General features: G+C 40.6%; 2 protein-coding genes across 2 annotated transcripts; both read left to right on the top strand.

Annotated features, from left to right (window-relative positions):
- Positions 1–1037: 1037 nt before the first annotated feature.
- LOC148113378 (lebercilin-like protein) lies at positions 1038–6583 on the top strand. Its single transcript, XM_087895156.1, has 6 exons — positions 1038–1240; positions 1692–2171; positions 3074–3582; positions 4504–4641; positions 4940–5033; positions 5847–6583. The coding sequence occupies exons 2-6, from the start codon at positions 1748–1750 to the stop codon at positions 6092–6094; spliced, it is 1413 nt and encodes a 470-aa protein (XP_087751282.1). The 5' UTR covers positions 1038–1240; positions 1692–1747; the 3' UTR covers positions 6095–6583.
- A 10102-nt stretch (positions 6584–16685) lies between these two features.
- Positions 16686–22185, top strand: LOC132712482 (lebercilin-like protein). Its single transcript, XM_060694107.2, has 6 exons — positions 16686–16907; positions 17359–17838; positions 18741–19249; positions 20171–20308; positions 20607–20700; positions 21512–22185. The coding sequence occupies exons 2-6, from the start codon at positions 17415–17417 to the stop codon at positions 21757–21759; spliced, it is 1413 nt and encodes a 470-aa protein (XP_060550090.1). The 5' UTR covers positions 16686–16907; positions 17359–17414; the 3' UTR covers positions 21760–22185.
- Positions 22186–23672: the final 1487 nt, after the last annotated feature.

Here is a 23672-nt window from a genome sequence, read left to right as displayed (position 1 = left end):
AAGAGAGCAAGAAAAGGAGTCAGGAGAAGATGATGACTCGGATATGAAGCAAGAGCGGGTTGAAACACAAGAGCAGTCAATGCCACGCAGGTCAGAGTGATGGAACCACCTGACACCTGTTCTGCTAATGAAATTTGGGCGAGGACAAAAGTGAAGCCTGTGATCAAGAGATATCTCCGTCTGAAATAGGGAGCTTGTTATATCTGTCACAGTGGTCCAGACCCGACATAGCTTGTGCAGTAAGCATCTTAAGTCACTTTACTGCTGCTCCAATGCAATTGCACTGCATGGGTATAAAAAGAGTTCTCAGGTATTTGAAGGGAACTGTGAACTTGGGTCTTCAAATACAGGTCTCTGAAGAATTGTAACTACAATGGTAGATTGAAAGTGATTATGCCAATAATGTAAAAACCAGAAAATCTAATTCTGGGATTGTGGTATTGTTTGGAGGCACTTTAATTGGTCAGAAGTCCAGAAAACAAATAACTGTAGCCATATCTATGGCAGAGGCAGAATTAATTGCTCTGTCACCTTGCCAGATTAAAAGTTCTGAAAAACGTGAAAAACTCTTTTTTTTATCATAGATTGCCCAATTAAGTGTTCCTTTAACATATATTTGACTGTTCTTTCTATCCTGTATAAATTTATACCTTTCATAAATTTACCCCAGAACAAATTTCATTGTATTGGCTGGAACCTACACTAACATAAGCATGCATATCTTTACATACTTTGTTATGGCTTGCCTGATAGGACAGATATTTCCCAGCACAAAATATAATATTTCTAAAATCCTCTAAAAATTGTGGGTTTACTTCTGTTTGTTTTTTTATTAAATCACGGAAAAGGAGCTCGTCCTCTTTCACAGCCCCAGATTGAGGAGTGTTTTGCTCAGTAGAAAAACATAATTTATGGAATGAGGAGTGTGAAGGAAACTGGAGATGATGGAATGATGAAAACACCTCCCTAACATCTGCCATTTTACCTTTTCCTTCCATTCAACTTTGCCCTACAAGTCCCATGATGCTCAGAGACGAAGTTCTCTAGTTGCCATAGTAGCAAAGATCTAAACAGCCACTTCTTTGCCAACGAAGCCCAAGAACCGGTAACGGAATAAACGGACCTCGGGTAGAAGCCTCTGTCTGGGCATCGTGGGGAGGAAGTTTAAACCCTGCGTGCTTGGCGGGAGCTTCGACTTCTGTTCTCTGGGCAGTCGAGGAGTGCTTGGTTCGGGTTGTGGGTAAGCAAAGATAGCAACAATTAAGGGGAAGCAAAAACAGGTGGAAGATAAAGGCCTGGTGGAAGAGCTCTTCCAAGGGACCTGGAAAATGAAGCAGCTACTTTTCCCTTCCAAGTTGAATTGTGTTGCCAACTTCCATTATGTACTATTTTTATAGTTCATTTCTCATCAATGGTAACTGAGCCCTAACTGCACAATCTCTGCCTCAATTAGTTTTCTTCCCTTTTCTCCAGGGCTCTGGAGGCATTGCATTCTGTGAATGAGAATGCTAAGAAAGTAGCATATTAATTAATCAACACATCAGTTCTTCGAGAAGTGAATAATATAATGCTAGGAACCAAAATTGTGGTGATCTTTTTGGTACAGAATCAGAGCAAACAACTTTTAAATGTATTGGATGAAGGCTTAAGTAAATGTTTACATCATACATTGTTTCTTTTTCTGACTACAGTGCCATTTCCTTTGGGAAATAAAGTATAATTGATAGACTTCCCTGCCATTGGTGGAATGATGGCTTCTGATCATACAGCCCTTCATCATATTGTCCAAGAGGATAAAACGTCTCGGCAATGCAGAAAAAGAGGAAGCTCAAACGATTCTCCAGGTAGGCTTAGTAAGAGCACCAACAGTCAAGACATTAGCTGTAGCAAACATTCCAGCAAGCCTGGAAGTGCTCAGTTTACCTACTCTAATGACTTTCATGATAATGCTTCAAGAACAGCTGTCAATGGCAGCAAGAACAGCATTTGTTCAGAAGAGAACATCTGTGGAACGTCTCTGAACTACTATCACGAAGATTTTCACTCGTATGCCTCTGAAACCTCCATAAGTGAAGAGAGTGGCAGCTACATCATCCCATTGCCCGAAACACCAAAAACTAAAGAGCGGAATTTACCAGAAAAGAAAAAGAAAAATGATGTCCATACAAAAGGTAAGAAGGCAATTGCTCACTTTGAACACTACTGCATTTGCTGTGGTTGGCAGATTTCAGCCAAACTAATGGCAGCTAAGCCTTTCCTAAAATTCAAGCAGTTGTCCAATAACTCCACTTTTGCTTAGCTACCCTGACACTTCTATACTGTAGAGACTATACTATCATTTTGGAAACCATTTGAATGTTGATAAAATGTTTAAATTGTATGCAGTTGATTAATATATTAATGTACTGCTTTCCACACCCTGTCCGTAATTCCTCTATCGAGGTAATGGGGCTTGTAGCAATGGATGTAGTTCACCAGTTATCATGGTCATACAGATGTCGGTGTCACATGGTTTCAATAAATAAGCCAAGGGCCAGGGAATAGGTTCCAGTATTAACAAAAAAGAAAAAGAAAGAAAAGAAAAGAAAAAGTTGGCAAATTTTAATGGTCACACTTCCATTCGTTTCAGTCTATTACATTCATTATTTTATCATTATTTGGATATGGTATGTACGCATGCATATGTATATCTATCCATCTGTCTGTCTAGGCAGTTTGGTATAGTAGTTAGGCTGCTGGGCTAGCAATCCTGCTTTAGGCATGTCTGGCTGAGGAATTCTAGGAGTTGAAGTCAATGCATCTTAAAGCTGTCTAAATACTGTCTTAGCATATTATGTGAGTATAGCAGTTATGTCTTACGGAAGCTAATATCATGAGAGTTCAGGTATGATTTTTCACAATAGGTCAATCAACCAATAGTTGTAACAGAGATTGTCTCAAGATATTACATAACAGGAAGTGAATCTATGCCGTGAATACATACTTGAGCATTTGGCTCTGAAGCTTATGTAAAATGATCTGATTCTTACTTTGCTCAATCTTATATGCCATCTTGATATTTCTTTTAATGCAGGAGGTAAAATGTTGCCTAAAAAGAAACCTCAGCAAAAGAGCTCATATATTACTGACCATACCATCAATGCCCAGGAGAAAAATAACATGACTTGCCGTCTCTTGTCAGCAAGAGACCATCAAATTAAAGAACTGAAAAACCAAGTGGCTGTTTTGCAGAATAGATTGGAGACCTTTATTACGGAAAATAAAATGTTGAAGCATCTTCAGTCTCAACAGTTAAAAGCAATTACAAAATATGAAAATGCTGAAATTAAGCTGCCTGATCTTTTGGCCACGCAGGCCAATGAAGTGCAGACTCTGAGAGTACTTCTCAGGAAATCTCAGGAAGAAGAGCGCAGGGCTTCCCAAAAGCTAAGAAACGTTGAGGCACAACTCTTAAAAACCACGGATGCCTTGCGGGCACTACAGAAACTTTGTATAGACAAAAAACTTGAAGAGAGAGAAGAACTTCAGCACAAATTAAGATCACTTACCCAAAAACTGGAAGCTAGGGATAAGAAAACTCAGGTAACATGCAACATACATTGCTTAGAACTGCATAGCATCGCTCTGTGAGCAGAATGGGATATTTTTTAAATCAATCAATGAAATTAAAATCTCTAGATATAAAAAAGACATTATTGGAAAAGAGGAATGTAGGAAAACCAGGAGAAGATTAGAGTTAGACAGGTGGAATTATGTATTAAAAGTGGTATGGGCAAGCTAGCTAAGCTAATTACTTATGAATCTTATTTTCACCACACAATCAGAGATGAATGTTGAAAAACACTACCTGGATGTTTTGAGTGGATGTGGTGCAAAACTTCTTGCTCTTCACACTTCCTTCCATTTTTGCATATTTGGCTCAGTTGTATAGAAAATTGAGATTTTGGAAAGAATGACTCTTGCTTTAACTAATAAGATGAAAAAGTCCATCTCTGATGACATGAGCCTAGCCAGCACATTTAAACCTGTATATTAGCTAAACCTACCTTACTTGGCATCATACCAAGGCAAAAATGAAGCATATTATGGTTTTATTATAATTGAAATGAACAAAATGTTAGTCTTGTCTCCTCCTCCTCCACCATCTCCCCTCCCTTACAGTATAGCTTGTAATGTTGGTATATTAAATAAATAATACTCTTTTGCTAAGTATTGCAATATATAAAATCTAATGTTCTTTTATTCTATTTCTCCACCATACTGACCTTGATTTAAGGATTGGAGAAGGCTATTTCTTCCACCAATAAAAAGAAATTAAAAGTATATATTGTAACTGGATCTCTATTTCTTTTCTCCTTAATCTGCATAACAGATTGTGAGCATCATCATCTTTCTGGAAACATTTGGTAAAATTTCAGTTGCCTTCCTCTAATTTCTAATTCAATATTGTATGATTGCAAATCTTGAATAATCTTATTGATGGTTTATTTCTAATGTGTTTAGGATTTGGAAAAGCAGCTGTCATTGAATACTGCTTCTTTTAGACACCAGTTAGCAGTTGAGAAAAAGAAGACTATTGAAGCTCGGTCGATGACAGCAAATTTGCACGTAGAAATCGAGTCGCTGAAGCTCAAACTTAAGGTATTTAGATGCTTAAATCATATTTTTCTTACCACAGAAGGAATCCAAGATGCTATTCACTAAATGCTGATTTGACATAAGCCTATTTTTTTCTGTGGGTTTTTCTTTCAGCCTCTAACTATATAAACTGTAGATTGGATAAATGTATTAATGTACGTTAGGCCTTTTGCACACTAACATTTCTAGGAACAGATAGTACTTGAAAAGTGTCTCCTAACTAAACATATGATCTCTGAAGAACATACATTAATACAATAAACTATATTATCAACATAAATTTAATAATGCATTTCTTTAGGAAAGAGAAAAAGAACTAAGCATTACAAATATTTATGCACACCGGATGCGCAAAGGTCAGCCAGAGAAAGCCGATTCATGTTCTTCTCCAAAAGGTAGAACACAGTTTTTTTCATACTATAATAAAAATATAATTCATTGACGTCAAAAAATATTTCAAATCCTTGCTCTATTTTCTCTTTTAAAAATGGCAATACTACATTTTGTGAACTCTTTAATTAATAGTCATTAGTGCTGATTAAACAGGATCATTTTCATCCTTCTCTCTAGATGGGAGAGATAAGGGGAGAAGAGTTGAATTAGTGAGGAGAGTGTATTTCTAACCCCTTCCTTCAACTCTGAATTTATGAATGAAATACAGGAGTGGTTTATCATTGCCTTGTCCCGTGCAGTATGAAATAATCCCCTTGCATTTGCCACTGAAGGGATTATCTAACATCTTCCTATCATGCTGTTCCTATCCAATATACACAATCCTCAAATTATGACTGTAATGGAGCTCAGAATTTTCATCGTAAGTTATGATGGTTGTAAATCAAGGCACCCACATGATCAACCTGATTTTAAAACTTTTTTTGTGCTGTTTATTAAACGAATGTCTCAATTGTAAAGCAAATGATTATTAAGATTAAAAAGATCTTTAAGGAAACATTGTGGTTGTTAAGCAAGGCAATGAATTTTATGGCCATTTTTGCCAGAAACTGGCTTAAAAGACTAGTTACAAGCCACAAAACACAGCAATTCGCCATAAAGAGGGTCATGTGACAATGGGGGAGGGGGACAGCATCAGAACTCTGGAACTGGGTTATAAATACTTTGGGACGAATATCGTAACTCTGAATGCAATGCAATTGTTCGTTTTGTGAGGAATATGTGAGAAAATTTACATCAGGGTTATCCTTCAACAGGTCCCTTAATCAACCCCAAAATAACATGCAGCAGAAGACCAAGGAACAGGCAACAGGGTGAAATAACCAACTCTATAGAAGATTCTGTCACCAATTATGAGCCCTCATTTGCCAGATTTCCAAAGGAAAGACAAAAAGACACTTCTTCAACTCCCGGTGAAGAAAACACTCACAAGATACCACCTGGGAAAAAAAGGCTTCGTTTGGAAAAATTGTTTGGGCCAAACTGCATTTTAAATACCAAATGATGGCTTGCATTATTTGATTCCAGTCAAGCTCACAGATCTAATAGATATCAGATAGTATTAGGACTAGGACATATTAGGTAGTCAATATTAGTGTTAGAAGTAGGATATATTTGATCGTAGATATTAGATCGTTTAGAACTAAGTGATGTTAGATAGTTAATGTTAGCATTAGAACTAAATGATGTTAGATTATTATTAAAATTAGGCAATATTAGATAGTAGATATGAGTTAGTATTAGAACTAAGCAATATTAGATAGTAGATATTAATATTAGAACTAGGATATATTAGATAATAGATATTAGTATTAGAGCTAGGATATATTAGATAATAGATTTTAGATAGTATGAGAACTAAGAGATATTAGATAGTAGATATTAGTATTAGAGCTAGGATAGATAATAGATTTTAGATGGTATGAGAACTAGGAGATATTAGTAATTTCTGTCGTTACTATTGAAATAAGCAGCACATAAAACTCTATTTTGTGAACTTTCTGAACATTTTTATAAACAATGAACTCTGGTAATTGACATAACGACTAGAAGTATTCAGTGCAGAAACACCTTCTAAACGTGCCCATAAAATCTAGGGCCATGAGATTCCAAATAACAATTAAAGACCCAGAGGAGACTTCACTCGGTAGTATCCTAATGGCATTAACAATAGTACGGGCAGAGAATGCAAGCAATGGAGAAATAAGGAGAAGGGCAATGGCAATTGAACAACCTCAAACTAGGCAAGTACCATGTATGAGGTAGCACTGTATAAGCAGCAGGCCCAAACGTCCAAAATTAACCATCCTTCGGAGCTGTTCTGTTTGGTTTTTTTTTAATGCAGCAGAGATGTTAAAAGTCCAATGTCAATATGCATGTCCAATAAAAATGATCATTATGTGGGGGGACTTGCGATACACACAGAAGTATAGATCTTCCTGAGTCAAATAAGATGCATCTAGAAAAAAACTCCCAGCCAAAAAGGATGCCCTCCATAGGCAGAAATGTGCCCAAACTTACAATAAGGTTTGAGGGCATTTGAATAAAACAAAAATTAGCCTTCAATGTCAATAGGTGACTGGTGTAATATTGGATGTCTAATTGACCCTATTCCATGCTATTCCTCTGTGCTATGGAGCAAGAAATCCTTTTCTAGGAAGAAACTAAATAGAAGGTCAATTATCCCATAAGTTACTACCCTCCTAATCTGCGACACCCAGTCTTCCGCAAGTATTCCCTGGAGATTCACTTGATGGTGTTTCTCTAAGATGTAGCTTACCTATAGGTCCATTTTAAATACATGGAACATTGACAGTAAATACACGTAAGCAATGAAATCATACATACAGATACCGAAATGTCTACCATCCCACTTTTTCATGAAGCTAATACAGCCTCAGTCCTAGGCAAAGTCAATCAATTATATGGCAATGCAGCGATGTAAATCTTGTTGTAGCTGAAATTGTGATCTGTCTGTTCAACATCTGTAGCGATTAGCAGGAAAAGAGTAACCAAGTCCATTGTTGCATCATTTTCAGTAGTGTGGAGAACTCTTCCCAAAGCGGCTCTAGTGGCTGTAGGGTTCTATTAGCACTCACCACACATCTATTGGTATTTCCACTCTGGTTCCATATTGGTGTTATCAGGCATTTTCTGTTCTGTTGCTATAGTTCCCAGTTTTGTGTCCACCAGGAGGAAAACAGGTTCTTTCTTCCAAACATGGGATATACAAACCTTCTCCCCTGGGGGTTTCATTTGCATAGAATATGGTGAGATACACAGCTTCCCTTGATGGAATGACCCGTGGTCGGACAGGACAAAAATCAGCTGATAAAAAAAACTTACAAAAAATAATAAATGCCATAACTGACTTGGGCTATTTCCAGCCTCTTCATCTTTTAAATCACCTGTCATCAGCCTGTTGCCACAGGTGCCACAGAAGTCCCAGGTACAGTGAGTTCAAGCCACAGCTCACCAGAACCTGAAGTGTCCAACTTCCTTTTGCCACGATTCCACATATCTGTCAGTATATAGGGGTTGACGAATTGGAATAGACATGGTAACAGGTCAGCCAATGGGGACTGCTAAATTTATTTATTTATTTATTTATTTATTTGTTTATTTATTTATTTATTTATTTCATATTTGTATACCGCCCTACTCCCGAAGGACTCAGGGCGGTGAACAGTCATAATAAATACAAAGACATATAGAAGTTAAAAACTATTAAAAACAGATTAAGTAATTTAGGCTCAAAGATTAAAACATCCAAATTTATCTAAAAGAGATCTAAAACCCATTTTAAAAGCCAATTTAAAAGCCAATTTAAAAGGGAGAGTTAGGCCAGACCAGCCTGTTGGAATAGAAACGTTTTCAGGGCACGGCAGAAGATGCGTAACTCTTGGATCTTTCGTAACTCTGGGGGAAGCCCTTTCCAGATGGTAGGTGCCCCCACAGAGAAGGCTCTCCCCCTGGGGGCCGTCAGTCGACATTGTTTGGCCGACGGCACCCTGAGGAGTCCCTCTCTAAATGACCCAGACGGCTCAGAGCCTGGATTGCTGCAAATTCAAACAGGTTATGGGCCCAGAGCAACCAGACACAGTAAGACTGAACTGCAATTAAGCCGAAGGACTGCCTGTGTTAAAAAAGTAAAAAGAACAAGGCAGAGAAGGCTTGCAGGATGGCTGTTGAATTCAAGGAGAGCCCTCTGCCTCAACTGGGACAGAAGAATTATATCATTTGGGCTGCAAAAATGGAATGCTTCCTGAAGGCTGAGGAGCTCTGGGATATTGTTGGTAAATCACACCAGGGACCATTAGCAGCAGCAGCTCAAAGGCAGCACGATAAGGCACTGGCCTACATCATCTTAAGTTTAGAAGATGAACAATTCCTGAATGTAGCTAATTTAAAAACTGCAAAGGAGGTTTGTCTGAAATTGAGAAGTAAGTGCATCAGCATGCAATATTGTGCAATTATCGAGACAATTATACAGCACCCATTTGCAACCACGAGAGAGTGTGGAAAGGCATTTGCTGCATATACAAACTTTATTTATTGAGTTGGTACACTGTGGCATGCAGATCCCTGAATCTCAGAAGGAACTGTTGGTGTTAAATAGTCTTGATGGAACATGGGACCTTGTTTCAGCTGTTTTTGAGTGCAAAGCAGAACAGGACTTCAGAATGGAAACTCTTACAGCCTGTTTGATTTCAGAAGAAAACAAACAGCATTTTATAAAAAGCCATGAGGAGAAATTCCTGAGGTGGGGGCCCAAGGAGCAGAGAGAGAGCAGCAACAGACAGCATGTCTGTAGAGACATGTCTGCAGAGACCAGAGTAACAGATGAGACCAGATTACAGTCCAGCAAAGATTTTCTATCAAGAAAGCAACAGTACAGCGGTGTCTCATCTGTGATGATAAGACTCATTTGAAGAAAGACTGTTTACAAAGAAAAGATACAACAGATGGGCAGGCTGCTGTTGCAAAAGTTAGCTATTGTAATAGCAGAGACAAATAGTTAATAGATAGAGGGTTAGTCAAAGAATTGTTAATAATTCTAAATTGTTTTTCAGAAGGGATCCAGCTGGAGGAGATGCAGTAGCCTTGGCGAATGGCCAGAAGGCTAAAGTCATTGGAAAAGGCAGTGTGGTGATTCAATATCTGAAGGAAAAGTTGAGCAACATATTATGTGTGCCTGAAATGGAGCATAATTTACTGAGTGTCTCTAGTCTAGACCGAAAAGGGTTTGAGACCACATTTGTAAATGGGAAGTGTCTCCTAAAGAGAAATGAGAATGGATGTGCACAGGGCATAAAGCAGGATAATATTTATGTGTTGCAGGGAGAAAAGGTTCAATGCGCCCAAACATTTGGAAATGTAGCACAACATTATTCATATTTATTTATTTATTTTTCATATTTGTATACCGCCCTACTCCCGAAGGACTCAGGGCAGTGAACAGCCATAATAAATACAAATACATATAGAAGTTAAAAACTATTAAGAAACAGATTAAGTAATTTAGGCTCAAAGATTAAAAACATCCAAATTTATCTAAAGAGGTTTAAAACCCAATTTAAAAGCCAGTTTAAAAGCCAATTAAAAAGGGAGAGTTAGGCCAGACCAGCTTGTTGGAATAGAAATGTTTTCAGGGCACAGCGGAATATGCGTAAGTCTTGGATGTTTCGTAACTCCGGGGGAAGCCCGTTCCAGATGGTAGGTGCCCCCACAGAAAAGGCTCTCCCCCTGGGGGCCGTCAGTCGACATTGTTTGGCCGACGGCACCCTGAGGAGTCCCTCTCTATGGGAGCGAACTGGTCGGTGAGAGGCTATTGGTGGCAGGAGGCGGTCTCGTAAGTACCCTGGTCCTGAGCCATGGAGCGCTCTAAAGATAGTAACCAAAACCTTGAAGCGCACCCGGAAGACCACTGGGAGCCAGTGCAGCTCGCGCAGGAGGGGGGTTACATGAGAGCGCCACATTGCTCCCATTACCACCCGCGCGGCCGCATTCTGGACCAGTTGGAGCCTTCGGGTGCTTCTCAAGGGGAGCCCCATGTAGAGAGCATTACAATAATCCAGGCGTGAGGTGACAAGGGCGTGAGTGACCGTGTGTAACGAGTCCCGATCCAGAAAGGGATGCAACTGGCGAATCAGGCGAACCTGATAAAAAGTCCTCCTGGCTACGGCCGTCATATGCTCTTCAAAAGACAGCCGTGAGTCCAGGAGGATGCCCAAGTTGCGAACCCCATCTGTGGGGGCCAACGACTCGCCCCCAATAGTCAGAGATGGCGCCAACTGACTATATCGGGACGACGGAAACCACAGCCACTCGGTCTTGGATGGGTTGAGTCTGAGTTTGTTCCTCCCCATCCAGATCCGTACGGCCTCCAGGCACCGGGACATCACCTCGAGGGCATCATTGGGGTGGTCTGGGGTGGAGATGTACAGCTGGGTGTCATCAGCGTACTGATGGTACTTCATCCCAAAACCACGGATGATCTCACCCAGCAGCTTCACATAAATGTTGAATAGAAGGGGCGAGAGGACCGATCCTTGTGGCACCCCACATATAAGGGGCCTCGGGGTCGACCTCTGCCCCCCTGTCAACACAGACTGCGACCGGTCAGAGAGAAAGGAGGAGAACCACTGTAGAACAGTGCCCCCCACCCCCAACCCTTCCAACCGGTGCAGCATGATATCATGATCAATGGTATCAAAAGCCGCTGAGAGGTCTAGTAGGACCAGGACAGAGGAGCAACCCCTGTCCCGAGCCCTCCAGAGATCATCAACCAATGTGACCAATGCTGTCTCTGTGCTGAACCCGGGCCTGAATCCCAACTGGAACGGATCTAGATAATTCGATTCATCCAGGTACTGAGGCAGTTGTCGTGCAACCACACTCTCAACAACCTTTGCAACAAAGTGAAGGTTGGAGACAGGACGATAATTTGCTAATACAGCTGGATCCAGGGAGGGCTTCTTGAGGAGGGGCCTCACCACCGCCTCTTTCAAAATGGTGGGAAAGACACCCTCACTCAAAGAAGCATTTATAATCTCCTGGAGCCAGCCTCGCGTCACCTCCCGGGAGGCCAGTACCAACCAGGATGGACACGGGTCCAATAAACATGTGGTCGCATTTAGTCTGTTCAGTATCCTGTCCACGCTTTCGGGAGTCACAGGATCAAACTCTTCCCAAATAATATTCTCAGGACCTGCCCCTGTCATCTCCTCTGGATCAATCCAGTCAGAGTCTAGCTGTTCACGAATCTGAGCAATTTTGTCATACAGATATTGTACAAAATCCTCAGCTCTACCCTCCAAGGGGTCTTCCCGCGTCTTTTGATGGAGCAGAGAGCGGGTCACCCTAAACAGGGCGGCTGGGCGATTATCTGATGATGCAATAAGAGTAGAAAAGTAGTTACTCTTCTCTACTCTTATCGCCACTAGGTAATTCTTAATATGAGATCTTACCAGTGTTCGGTCGGATTCAGAACGACTAGCCCTCCAACTGCTCTCTAGGCGTCTTTTCCGGTGCTTCATCTCCCTCAGCTCCTCAGTATACCAAGGAGCCAGGTGAGACCGGCGCTGGGTCAGAGGCCGCAAAGGCACGACTCGGTCTAAAGCATCAGCCGCCGCCCTATCCCAGGCGGCCACTAAGTCCTCAGCCGAGTCGTGTGCTAGAACCTCAGGAAATGGCCCAAGCTCCATCTGGAATCTCTCAGGATCCATCAGGCGCCTGGGGCGGAACCACCTGGTCGGTTCCGCCTCCCTGCGGCGGGGTGTGGCGGTTCGAAGGTCCAGGCGAAGGAGGGAGTGATCTGACCATGACAAGGGTTCAATCACTATATCCCCTATCTCGAGATCACTCAACCACTGTCCAGAGACAAAAACTAGGTCCAGTGTGTGTCCCCCCATGTGAGTAGAGCCATAAATTAACTGGGTCAGATCCATAGCCGTCATGGAAGCCATGAACTCCTGAGCCACCTCAGATGTCTCGCCAACTGATGACAGGTTAAAATCCCCCATGACCATAAGCCTGGGGGTGTCAACAGCCACCGCGGCTATAACATCAAGCAGCTCAGGCAGGGCTGCTGCCACATGGCAGGGAGCCAGGTACATGACTAGCAAGCCCAACTGCACCCTATGACCCCACTTCACAAGAAGGGACTCACATCCAGCCGTCTCAGGAACAGTGGCCTCCCTTGGTCCAAGACCTTCGTTAATAACAACCGCCACCCCTCCGCCCCTCCCCTGAGACCTTGGCTGATGGAAAGCACGGAAACCTGGTGGGCACATATCAACAAGGGGGGCTCCCCCTTCCTGGCCCAACCAGGTCTCCGTAATACCCGCCAGGTCCGCACCCCCCTCCTGAATAAGATCACAAATGAGGGGGGCTTTATTTACCACGGACCTGGCGTTGCACAGCATCAGCTGAAGGCCTGGGGCCCGAGGTTCCATACAACCTGGGGAACGAGAAGAGCTTTGAGGGTCGGAGCGCGCCACCGCTTGTAAACAGCGAGGACGCACTCCCGTAGGATGATGTGGCCCCCTGCTCCCGCCATATCTGCCCCTCCCACCTACAGTATCGATGTTATGGGCATCTGTATCGTAAGATCTAATCATCTCCTTGACCCCAGAGTTCACACCTCCCATGCCACGCCCTACAGCTGGCCCAGATACCCTCCCCCACGGGTCTTCCCCCGAACCCACGTAATCTACCCCCCTCCCAGAATCCCTTAAAATCTTATTAAGAAATTTCCCTAAAAAACCCCATAACCCTCTTTTTGCTGTATGCCATCTCTCCGGACTCCAAAGTCCGTCATCGAGATAGGCCCTCGATAAAGAAGAGGGCCAGACCTGCAAGAGGGGGGCATCTCGCAGTTTGAGTTCTCCCAATGAGTACATTTTGTAGCTAGATAGTCTATAGCTGGTAGGCATGTCCTAGTTATCCAGGGTCCTGTGGAGAGAGTATCAATTAGAGGTACAAGTCATTTTAGTCCCGCTGAACTCTCATATCAGTGGTAGAAAGAGCCATTTTGAACTCAGATGTGAACATCGATCACCCTCTCACGGCAACCAGATATAAGGGAGAAAAACAGCAGCTATAGTCCTGTTCTTTCAATGTTGTACCTAGGCATAGATGGAATAGCCAATCCTTGAGATTAGAGATACGGATAGTCTGTGGGAAATATATATAGTAGGCGAAAATCCAGGGAGACTCAGATGAAATAAAAGTAAGGAAATTCTCATCCTGATATACAGGAAACAACAAACCTGGATAGCAAATGATTCACAAAAAGCCAAATATCTGGTCATAAAAGGGCGATAGGAGATAAAAATACAGGAGGGGAGATGGAATAAGGCAGTCACTTTGTAGAAGCAAAGCCCCCATGATAGACATAACAATCATTTCTAATCTCCTTAGCTTTCTTTAGGTCTTTTATGCATGAAGGTTTAACCCCCCCCTATAGAAAGAGAGTGGGGAGGCCTCTGGGAGGTAATCCAGAGCTGGCCCGACAATGGAAGGATTGGCATCTTTCCATTGCCCAGGAGATCAGTTGAAAATAAATAAGAAAGGTCCCTATTCTCCTTTCTGAGGCCTCTTTGGTCTCTAAATTGCTTTGGTTTTTGCTGCCTGTAACGGCCAACTGTAACTGCTATTTCGGGCGCCATTTTGGAATTTTAAACTGCCACCACCATCGGCCTCCTCCACGCCGATTTCACCCACCGCCAGCCTCTGCAGGCAACCTCCAATCTTGCCAAGGGTCTAACAAAGTCAGCCCAGGGTGCCAGACAGTCATCGCAGCCGTATATCGCCATCCATCCGGCAGCCTCTGATGAATGTAGGGCCGGCTGTCACGAAGCTATTGGCCCAAATTTGCTGACTCAAATCCCACCAGCACCGCCCGTCTCATTATAAGCTGTTTCAGAGAGCGAAGCCACAAAACCGCTCTCCTAGAAGGTCTTCCGGAGCCGAAAACGCTCCCATCGGATCAGCAAATCAGCCCTCTCAACACACCATGGGCCATAGATGGGAAATTGGCCCTAAGGACCCCCAACTGTCAGGACATTACCCCCGTAAAACCAGAGCTCCATCGGGAGTCGCCATCTTGGGCATGTGCGAGGATTCCATTCCCTAATAATCTAATATCTAATATGTTCATCTCTTGCACAGAAAGCTTGGCCATACCAGCTTCAGAGTTTTGCAAAAGATGCAACAGTTTGGAGAAAGGTTGAACTTAAAAGGGTGTAATCATCAAAGTCCAAGGCATTCCCAGTAAGCAAGAGTAGCACAAGGCAGACAACAAAAGTTCTAGAGCTGGTACATGCAGAGTTGGTGGGGCCAATGCAAGCCAGTTTGGGAGGAGCAAAGTATGTGCTGGTCATTGTAGATGACTACAGCAGATTTTGTTTCTGCTATTTATTAAAGAGTAAAATACAGGTGCTACAGAAATTTAAGCAATGGGTAAGCTTCGTAGAAAGAAGGTATAAATAACAGGTATTTCAGCTGCAAACTGAAAGAGGTTCAGAATGCATGTCAACAAGTTTTCAACAATGGTTGGGACAGTTAGGAATAAAACATAGTCATAGAAATCTGTACCCAGCAGCTGAAAATGGTGTGATTGAGAGACAGAATGGTGTGTTACACACAATGAAGGCCTCACTGCTGGAGGATTATGGTCTGAGGAGGTCATATTGGGGAGAAGCCATGTTGACCGATAATTATTTAATCAATTGGCTGTGGAGTTCCTCAATTAATGATATTCCATATGCTGTTCTATATGGGAGAAAGCCATCTCTGGCACACTTAAGGGTTTTTGGAAGCAATGCATGGGTGCATATTCCAAGAGCAATCAGGAGAAAAGGTCAACCAAAGGCTAGAAAGCTCAGGTTTACAGGCTATGAGCCTGGCTCAAAGAGCTATTGATTTAGCGATGGGAGCAAAAGAATAGTCATTTCCAGGTCTGCTAGCATTGCAGAGCAAAATTGGAAAAGAATTGATGCAAGTTTTGGAATGATCCACTTAGTGACGGTAACTCACTTAGTGATAGTGTAAGTGTTCAGGGAGGAGAAACTAAAAGAGAGCAAGAAAAGGAGTCAGGAGAAGATGATGACTCGGATATGAAGCAAGAGCGGGTTGAAACACAAGAGCAGTCAATGCCACGCAGGTCAGAGTGATGGAACCACCTGACACCTGTTCTGCTAATGAAATTTGGGCGAGGACAAAAGTGAAGCCTGTGATCAAGAGATATCTCCGTCTGAAATAGGGAGCTTGTTATATCTGTCACAGTGGTCCAGACCCGACATAGCTTGTGCAGTAAGCATCTTAAGTCACTTTACTGCTGCTCCAATGCAATTGCACTGCATGGGTATAAAAAGAGTTCTCAGGTATTTGAAGGGAACTGTGAACTTGGGTCTTCAAATACAGGTCTCTGAAGAATTGTAACTACAATGGTAGATTGAAAGTGATTATGCCAATAATGTAAAAACCAGAAAATCTAATTCTGGGATTGTGGTATTGTTTGGAGGCACTTTAATTGGTCAGAAGTCCAGAAAACAAATAACTGTAGCCATATCTATGGCAGAGGCAGAATTAATTGCTCTGTCACCTTGCCAGATTAAAAGTTCTGAAAAACGTGAAAAACTCTTTTTTTTATCATAGATTGCCCAATTAAGTGTTCCTTTAACATATATTTGACTGTTCTTTCTATCCTGTATAAATTTATACCTTTCATAAATTTACCCCAGAACAAATTTCATTGTATTGGCTGGAACCTACACTAACATAAGCATGCATATCTTTACATACTTTGTTATGGCTTGCCTGATAGGACAGATATTTCCCAGCACAAAATATAATATTTCTAAAATCCTCTAAAAATTGTGGGTTTACTTCTGTTTGTTTTTTTATTAAATCAGGGAAAAGGAGCTCGTCCTCTTTCACAGCCCCAGATTGAGGAGTGTTTTGCTCAGTAGAAAAACATAATTTATGGAATGAGGAGTGTGAAGGAAACTGGAGATGATGGAATGATGAAAACACCTCCCTAACATCTGCCATTTTACCTTTTCCTTCCATTCAACTTTGCCCTACAAGTCCCATGATGCTCAGAGACGAAGTTCTCTAGTTGCCATAGTAGCAAAGATCTAAACAGCCACTTCTTTGCCAACGAAGCCCAAGAACCGGTAACGGAATAAACGGACCTCGGGTAGAAGCCTCTGTCTGGGCATCGTGGGGAGGAAGTTTAAACCCTGCGTGCTTGGCGGGAGCTTCGACTTCTGTTCTCTGGGCAGTCGAGGAGTGCTTGGTTCGGGTTGTGGGTAAGCAAAGATAGCAACAATTAAGGGGAAGCAAAAACAGGTGGAAGATAAAGGCCTGGTGGAAGAGCTCTTCCAAGGGACCTGGAAAATGAAGCAGCTACTTTTCCCTTCCAAGTTGAATTGTGTTGCCAACTTCCATTATGTACTATTTTTATAGTTCATTTCTCATCAATGGTAACTGAGCCCTAACTGCACAATCTCTGCCTCAATTAGTTTTCTTCCCTTTTCTCCAGGGCTCTGGAGGCGTTGCATTCTGTGAATGAGAATGCTAAGAAAGTAGCATATTAATTAATCAACACATCAGTTCTTCGAGAAGTGAATAATATAATGCTAGGAACCAAAATTGTGGTGATCTTTTTGGTACAGAATCAGAGCAAACAACTTTTAAATGTATTGGATGAAGGCTTAAGTAAATGTTTACATCATACATTGTTTCTTTTTCTGACTACAGTGCCATTTCCTTTGGGAAATAAAGTATAATTGATAGACTTCCCTGCCATTGGTGGAATGATGGCTTCTGATCATACAGCCCTTCATCATATTGTCCAAGAGGATAAAACGTCTCGGCAATGCAGAAAAAGAGGAAGCTCAAACGATTCTCCAGGTAGGCTTAGTAAGAGCACCAACAGTCAAGACATTAGCTGTAGCAAACATTCCAGCAAGCCTGGAAGTGCTCAGTTTACCTACTCTAATGACTTTCATGATAATGCTTCAAGAACAGCTGTCAATGGCAGCAAGAACAGCATTTGTTCAGAAGAGAACATCTGTGGAACGTCTCTGAACTACTATCACGAAGATTTTCACTCGGATGCCTCTGAAACCTCCATAAGTGAAGAGAGTGGCAGCTACATCATCCCATTGCCCGAAACACCAAAAACTAAAGAGCGGAATTTACCAGAAAAGAAAAAGAAAAATGATGTCCATACAAAAGGTAAGAAGGCAATTGCTCACTTTGAACACTACTGCATTCGCTGTGGTTGGCAGATTTCAGCCAAACTAATGGCAGCTAAGCCTTTCCTAAAATTCAAGCAGTTGTCCAATAACTCCACTTTTGCTTAGCTACCCTGACACTTCTATACTGTAGAGACTATACTATCATTTTGGAAACCATTTGAATGTTGATAAAATGTTTAAATTGTATGCAGTTGATTAATATATTAATGTACTGCTTTCCACACCCTGTCCGTAATTCCTCTATCGAGGTAATGGGGCTTGTAGCAATGGATGTAGTTCACCAGTTATCATGGTCATACAGATGTCGGTGTCACATGGTTTCAATAAATAAGCCAAGGGCCAGGGAATAGGTTCCAGTATTAACAAAAAAGAAAAAGAAAGAAAAGAAAAGAAAAAGTTGGCAAATTTTAATGGTCACACTTCCATTCGTTTCAGTCTATTACATTCATTATTTTATCATTATTTGGATATGGTATGTACGCATGCATATGTATATCTATCCATCTGTCTGTCTAGGCAGTTTGGTATAGTAGTTAGGCTGCTGGGCTAGCAATCCTGCTTTAGGCATGTCTGGCTGAGGAATTCTAGGAGTTGAAGTCAATGCATCTTAAAGCTGTCTAAATACTGTCTTAGCATATTATGTGAGTATAGCAGTTATGTCTTACGGAAGCTAATATCATGAGAGTTCAGGTATGATTTTTCACAATAGGTCAATCAACCAATAGTTGTAACAGAGATTGTCTCAAGATATTACATAACAGGAAGTGAATCTATGCCGTGAATACATACTTGAGCATTTGGCTCTGAAGCTTATGTAAAATGATCTGATTCTTACTTTGCTCAATCTTATATGCCATCTTGATATTTCTTTTAATGCAGGAGGTAAAATGTTGCCTAAAAAGAAACCTCAGCAAAAGAGCTCATATATTACTGACCATACCATCAATGCCCAGGAGAAAAATAACATGACTTGCCGTCTCTTGTCAGCAAGAGACCATCAAATTAAAGAACTGAAAAACCAAGTGGCTGTTTTGCAGAATAGATTGGAGACCTTTATTACGGAAAATAAAATGTTGAAGCATCTTCAGTCTCAACAGTTAAAAGCAATTACAAAATATGAAAATGCTGAAATTAAGCTGCCTGATCTTTTGGCCACGCAGGCCAATGAAGTGCAGACTCTGAGAGTACTTCTCAGGAAATCTCAGGAAGAAGAGCGCAGGGCTTCCCAAAAGCTAAGAAACGTTGAGGCACAACTCTTAAAAACCACGGATGCCTTGCGGGCACTACAGAAACTTTGTATAGACAAAAAACTTGAAGAGAGAGAAGAACTTCAGCACAAATTAAGATCACTTACCCAAAAACTGGAAGCTAGGGATAAGAAAACTCAGGTAACATGCAACATACATTGCTTAGAACTGCATAGCATCGCTCTGTGAGCAGAATGGGATATTTTTTAAATCAATCAATGAAATTAAAATCTCTAGATATAAAAAAGACATTATTGGAAAAGAGGAATGTAGGAAAACCAGGAGAAGATTAGAGTTAGACAGGTGGAATTATGTATTAAAAGTGGTATGGGCAAGCTAGCTAAGCTAATTACTTATGAATCTTATTTTCACCACACAATCAGAGATGAATGTTGAAAAACACTACCTGGATGTTTTGAGTGGATGTGGTGCAAAACTTCTTGCTCTTCACACTTCCTTCCATTTTTGCATATTTGGCTCAGTTGTATAGAAAATTGAGATTTTGGAAAGAATGACTCTTGCTTTAACTAATAAGATGAAAAAGTCCATCTCTGATGACATGAGCCTAGCCAGCACATTTAAACCTGTATATTAGCTAAACCTACCTTACTTGGCATCATACCAAGGCAAAAATGAAGCATATTATGGTTTTATTATAATTGAAATGAACAAAATGTTAGTCTTGTCTCCTCCTCCTCCACCATCTCCCCTCCCTTACAGTATAGCTTGTAATGTTGGTATATTAAATAAATAATACTCTTTTGCTAAGTATTGCAATATATAAAATCTAATGTTCTTTTATTCTATTTCTCCACCATACTGACCTTGATTTAAGGATTGGAGAAGGCTATTTCTTCCACCAATAAAAAGAAATTAAAAGTATATATTGTAACTGGATCTCTATTTCTTTTCTCCTTAATCTGCATAACAGATTGTGAGCATCATCATCTTTCTGGAAACATTTGGTAAAATTTCAGTTGCCTTCCTCTAATTTCTAATTCAATATTGTATGATTGCAAATCTTGAATAATCTTATTGATGGTTTATTTCTAATGTGTTTAGGATTTGGAAAAGCAGCTGTCATTGAATACTGCTTCTTTTAGACACCAGTTAGCAGTTGAGAAAAAGAAGACTATTGAAGCTCGGTCGATGACAGCAAATTTGCACGTAGAAATCGAGTCGCTGAAGCTCAAACTTAAGGTATTTAGATGCTTAAATCATATTTTTCTTACCACAGAAGGAATCCAAGATGCTATTCACTAAATGCTGATTTGACATAAGCCTATTTTTTTCTGTGGGTTTTTCTTTCAGCCTCTAACTATATAAACTGTAGATTGGATAAATGTATTAATGTACGTTAGGCCTTTTGCACACTAACATTTCTAGGAACAGATAGTACTTGAAAAGTGTCTCCTAACTAAACATATGATCTCTGAAGAACATACATTAATACAATAAACTATATTATCAACATAAATTTAATAATGCATTTCTTTAGGAAAGAGAAAAAGAACTAAGCATTACAAATATTTATGCACACCGGATGCGCAAAGGTCAGCCAGAGAAAGCCGATTCATGTTCTTCTCCAAAAGGTAGAACACAGTTTTTTTCATACTATAATAAAAATATAATTCATTGACGTCAAAAAATATTTCAAATCCTTGCTCTATTTTCTCTTTTAAAAATGGCAATACTACATTTTGTGAACTCTTTAATTAATAGTCATTAGTGCTGATTAAACAGGATCATTTTCATCCTTCTCTCTAGATGGGAGAGATAAGGGGAGAAGAGTTGAATTAGTGAGGAGAGTGTATTTCTAACCCCTTCCTTCAACTCTGAATTTATGAATGAAATACAGGAGTGATTTATCATTGCCTTGTCCCGTGCAGTATGAAATAATCCCCTTGCATTTGCCACTGAAGGGATTATCTAACATCTTCCTATCATGCTGTTCCTATCCAATATACACAATCCTCAAATTATGACTGTAATGGAGCTCAGAATTTTCATCGTAAGTTATGATGGTTGTAAATCAAGGCACCCACATGATCAACCTGATTTTAAAACTTTTTTTGTGCTGTTTATTAAACGAATGTCTCAATTGTAAAGCAAATGATTATTAAGATTAAAAAGATCTTTAAGGAAACATTGTGGTTGTTAAGCAAGGCAATGAATTTTATGGCCATTTTTGCCAGAAACTGGCTTAAAAGACTAGTTACAAGCCACAAAACATAGCAATTCGCCATAAAGAGGGTCATGTGACAATGGGGGGGGGACAGCATCAGAACTCTGGAACTGGGTTATAAATACTTTGGGACGAATATCGTAACTCTGAATGCAATGCAATTGTTCGTTTTGTGAGGAATATGTGAGAAAATTTACATCAGGGTTATCCTTCAACAGGTCCCTTAATCAACCCCAAAATAACATGCAGCAGAAGACCAAGGAACAGGCAACAGGGTGAAATAACCAACTTTATAGAAGATTCTGTCACCAATTATGAGCCCTCATTTGCCAGATTTCCAAAGGAAAGACAAAAAGACACTTCTTCAACTCCCGGTGAAGAAAACAGTCACAAGATACCACCTGGGGAAAAAAGGCTTCATTTGGAAAAATTGTTTGGGCCAAACTGCATTTTAAATACCAAATGATGGCTTGCATTATTTGATTCCAGTCAAGCTCATAGAACTAATAGATATCAGATAGTATTAGGACTAGGACATATTAGGTAGTCGATATTAGTGTTAGAAGTAGGATATATTTGATCGTAGATATTAGATCGTTTAGAACTAAGCGATGTTAGATAGTTAATGTTAGCATTAGAACTAAATGATGATAGATTATTATTAAAATTAGGCAATATTAGATAGTAGATATGAGTTAGTATTAGAACTAAGCAATATTAGATAGTAGATATTAATATTAGAACTAGGATATATTAGATAATAGATATTAGTATTAGAGCTAGGATATATTAGATAATAGATTTTAGATAGTATGAGAACTAGGAGATATTAGTAATTTCTGTCGTTACTATTGAAATAAGCAGCACATAAAACTCTATTTTGTGAACTTTCTGAACATTTTTATAAACAATGAACTCTGGTAATTGACATAACGACTAGAAGTATTCAGTGCAGAAACACCTTCTAAACGTGCCCATAAAAATCTAGGGCCATGAGATTCCAAATAACAATTAAAGACCCAGAGGAGACTTCACTCGGTAGTATCCTAATGGCATTAACAATAGTACGGGCAGAGAATGCAAGCAATGGAGAAATAAGGAGAAGGGCAATGGCAATTGAACAACCTCAAACTAGGCAAGTACCATGTATGAGGTAGCACTGTATAAGCAGCAGGCCCAAACGTCCAAATTTAACCATCCTTCGGAGCTGTTCTGTTTGGTTTTTTTTTAATGCAGCAGAGATGTTAAAAGTCCAATGTCAATATGCATGTCCAATAAAAATGATCATTATGTGGGGGGACTTGCGATACACACAGAAGTATAGATCTTCCTGAGTCAAATAAGATGCATCTAGAAAAAAACTCCCAGCCAAAAAGGATGCCCTCCATAGGCAGAAATGTGCCCGAACTTACAACAAGGTTTGAGGGCATTTGAATAAAACAAAAATTAGCCTTCAAAGTCAATAGGTGACTGGCGTAATATTGGATGTCTAATTGACCCTATTCCATGCTATTCCTCTGTGCTATGGAGCAAGAAATTCCTTTCAAGAAAGAAACTAAATAGAAGGTCAATTATCCCATAAGTTACTACCCTCACAATCTGCGACACCCAGTCTTCCGCAAGTATTCCCTGGAGATTCACTTGATGGGGTTTCTCTAAGGTGTAGCTTACTTATAGGTCCATTTTAAATACATGGAACATTGACAATAAATACACGTAAGCAATGAAATCATACATACAGATACTGAAATGTCCACCATCCCACTGTTTCATGAAGCTAATACAGCATCAGTCCTAGGCAAAGTCAATCAATTATATGGCAATGCAGCGATGTAAATCTTGTTGTAGCTGAAATTGTGATCTGTCTGTTCAACATCTGTAGAGATTAGCAGGAAAAGAGTAACCAAGTCCATTGTTGCATCATTTTCAGTAGTGTGGAGAACTCTTCCCAAAGCGGCTCTAGTGGCTGTAGGGTTCTATTAGCACTCACCACACATCTATTGGTATTTCCACTCTGGTTCCATATTGGTGTTATCAGGCATTTTCTGTTCTGTTGCTATAGTTCCCAGTTTTGTGTCCACCAGGAGGAAAACAGGTTCTTTCTTCCAAACATGGGATATACAAACCTTCTCCCCTGGGGGTTTCATTTGCATAGAATATGGTGAGATACATAGCTTCCCTTGATGGAATGACCCGTGGTCGGACAGGACAAAAATCAGCTGATAAAAAAAACTTACAAAAAATAATAAATGCCATAACTGACTTGGGCTATTTCCAGCCTCTTCATCTTTTAAATCACCTGTCATCAGCCTGTTGCCACAGGTGCCACAGAAGTCCCAGGTACAGTGAGTTCAAGCCACAGCTCACCAGAACCTGAAG

Source organism: Pantherophis guttatus, chromosome 5 (assembly GCF_059756535.1).
Source record: "Pantherophis guttatus breed Tessera chromosome 5, ASM5975653v1, whole genome shotgun sequence".
Classification (NCBI taxonomy): Eukaryota; Metazoa; Chordata; class Lepidosauria; order Squamata; family Colubridae; genus Pantherophis; species Pantherophis guttatus.
Note: the sequence above shows the minus strand (reverse complement) of the source record. Positions and strands in the feature narration are given on the sequence as shown.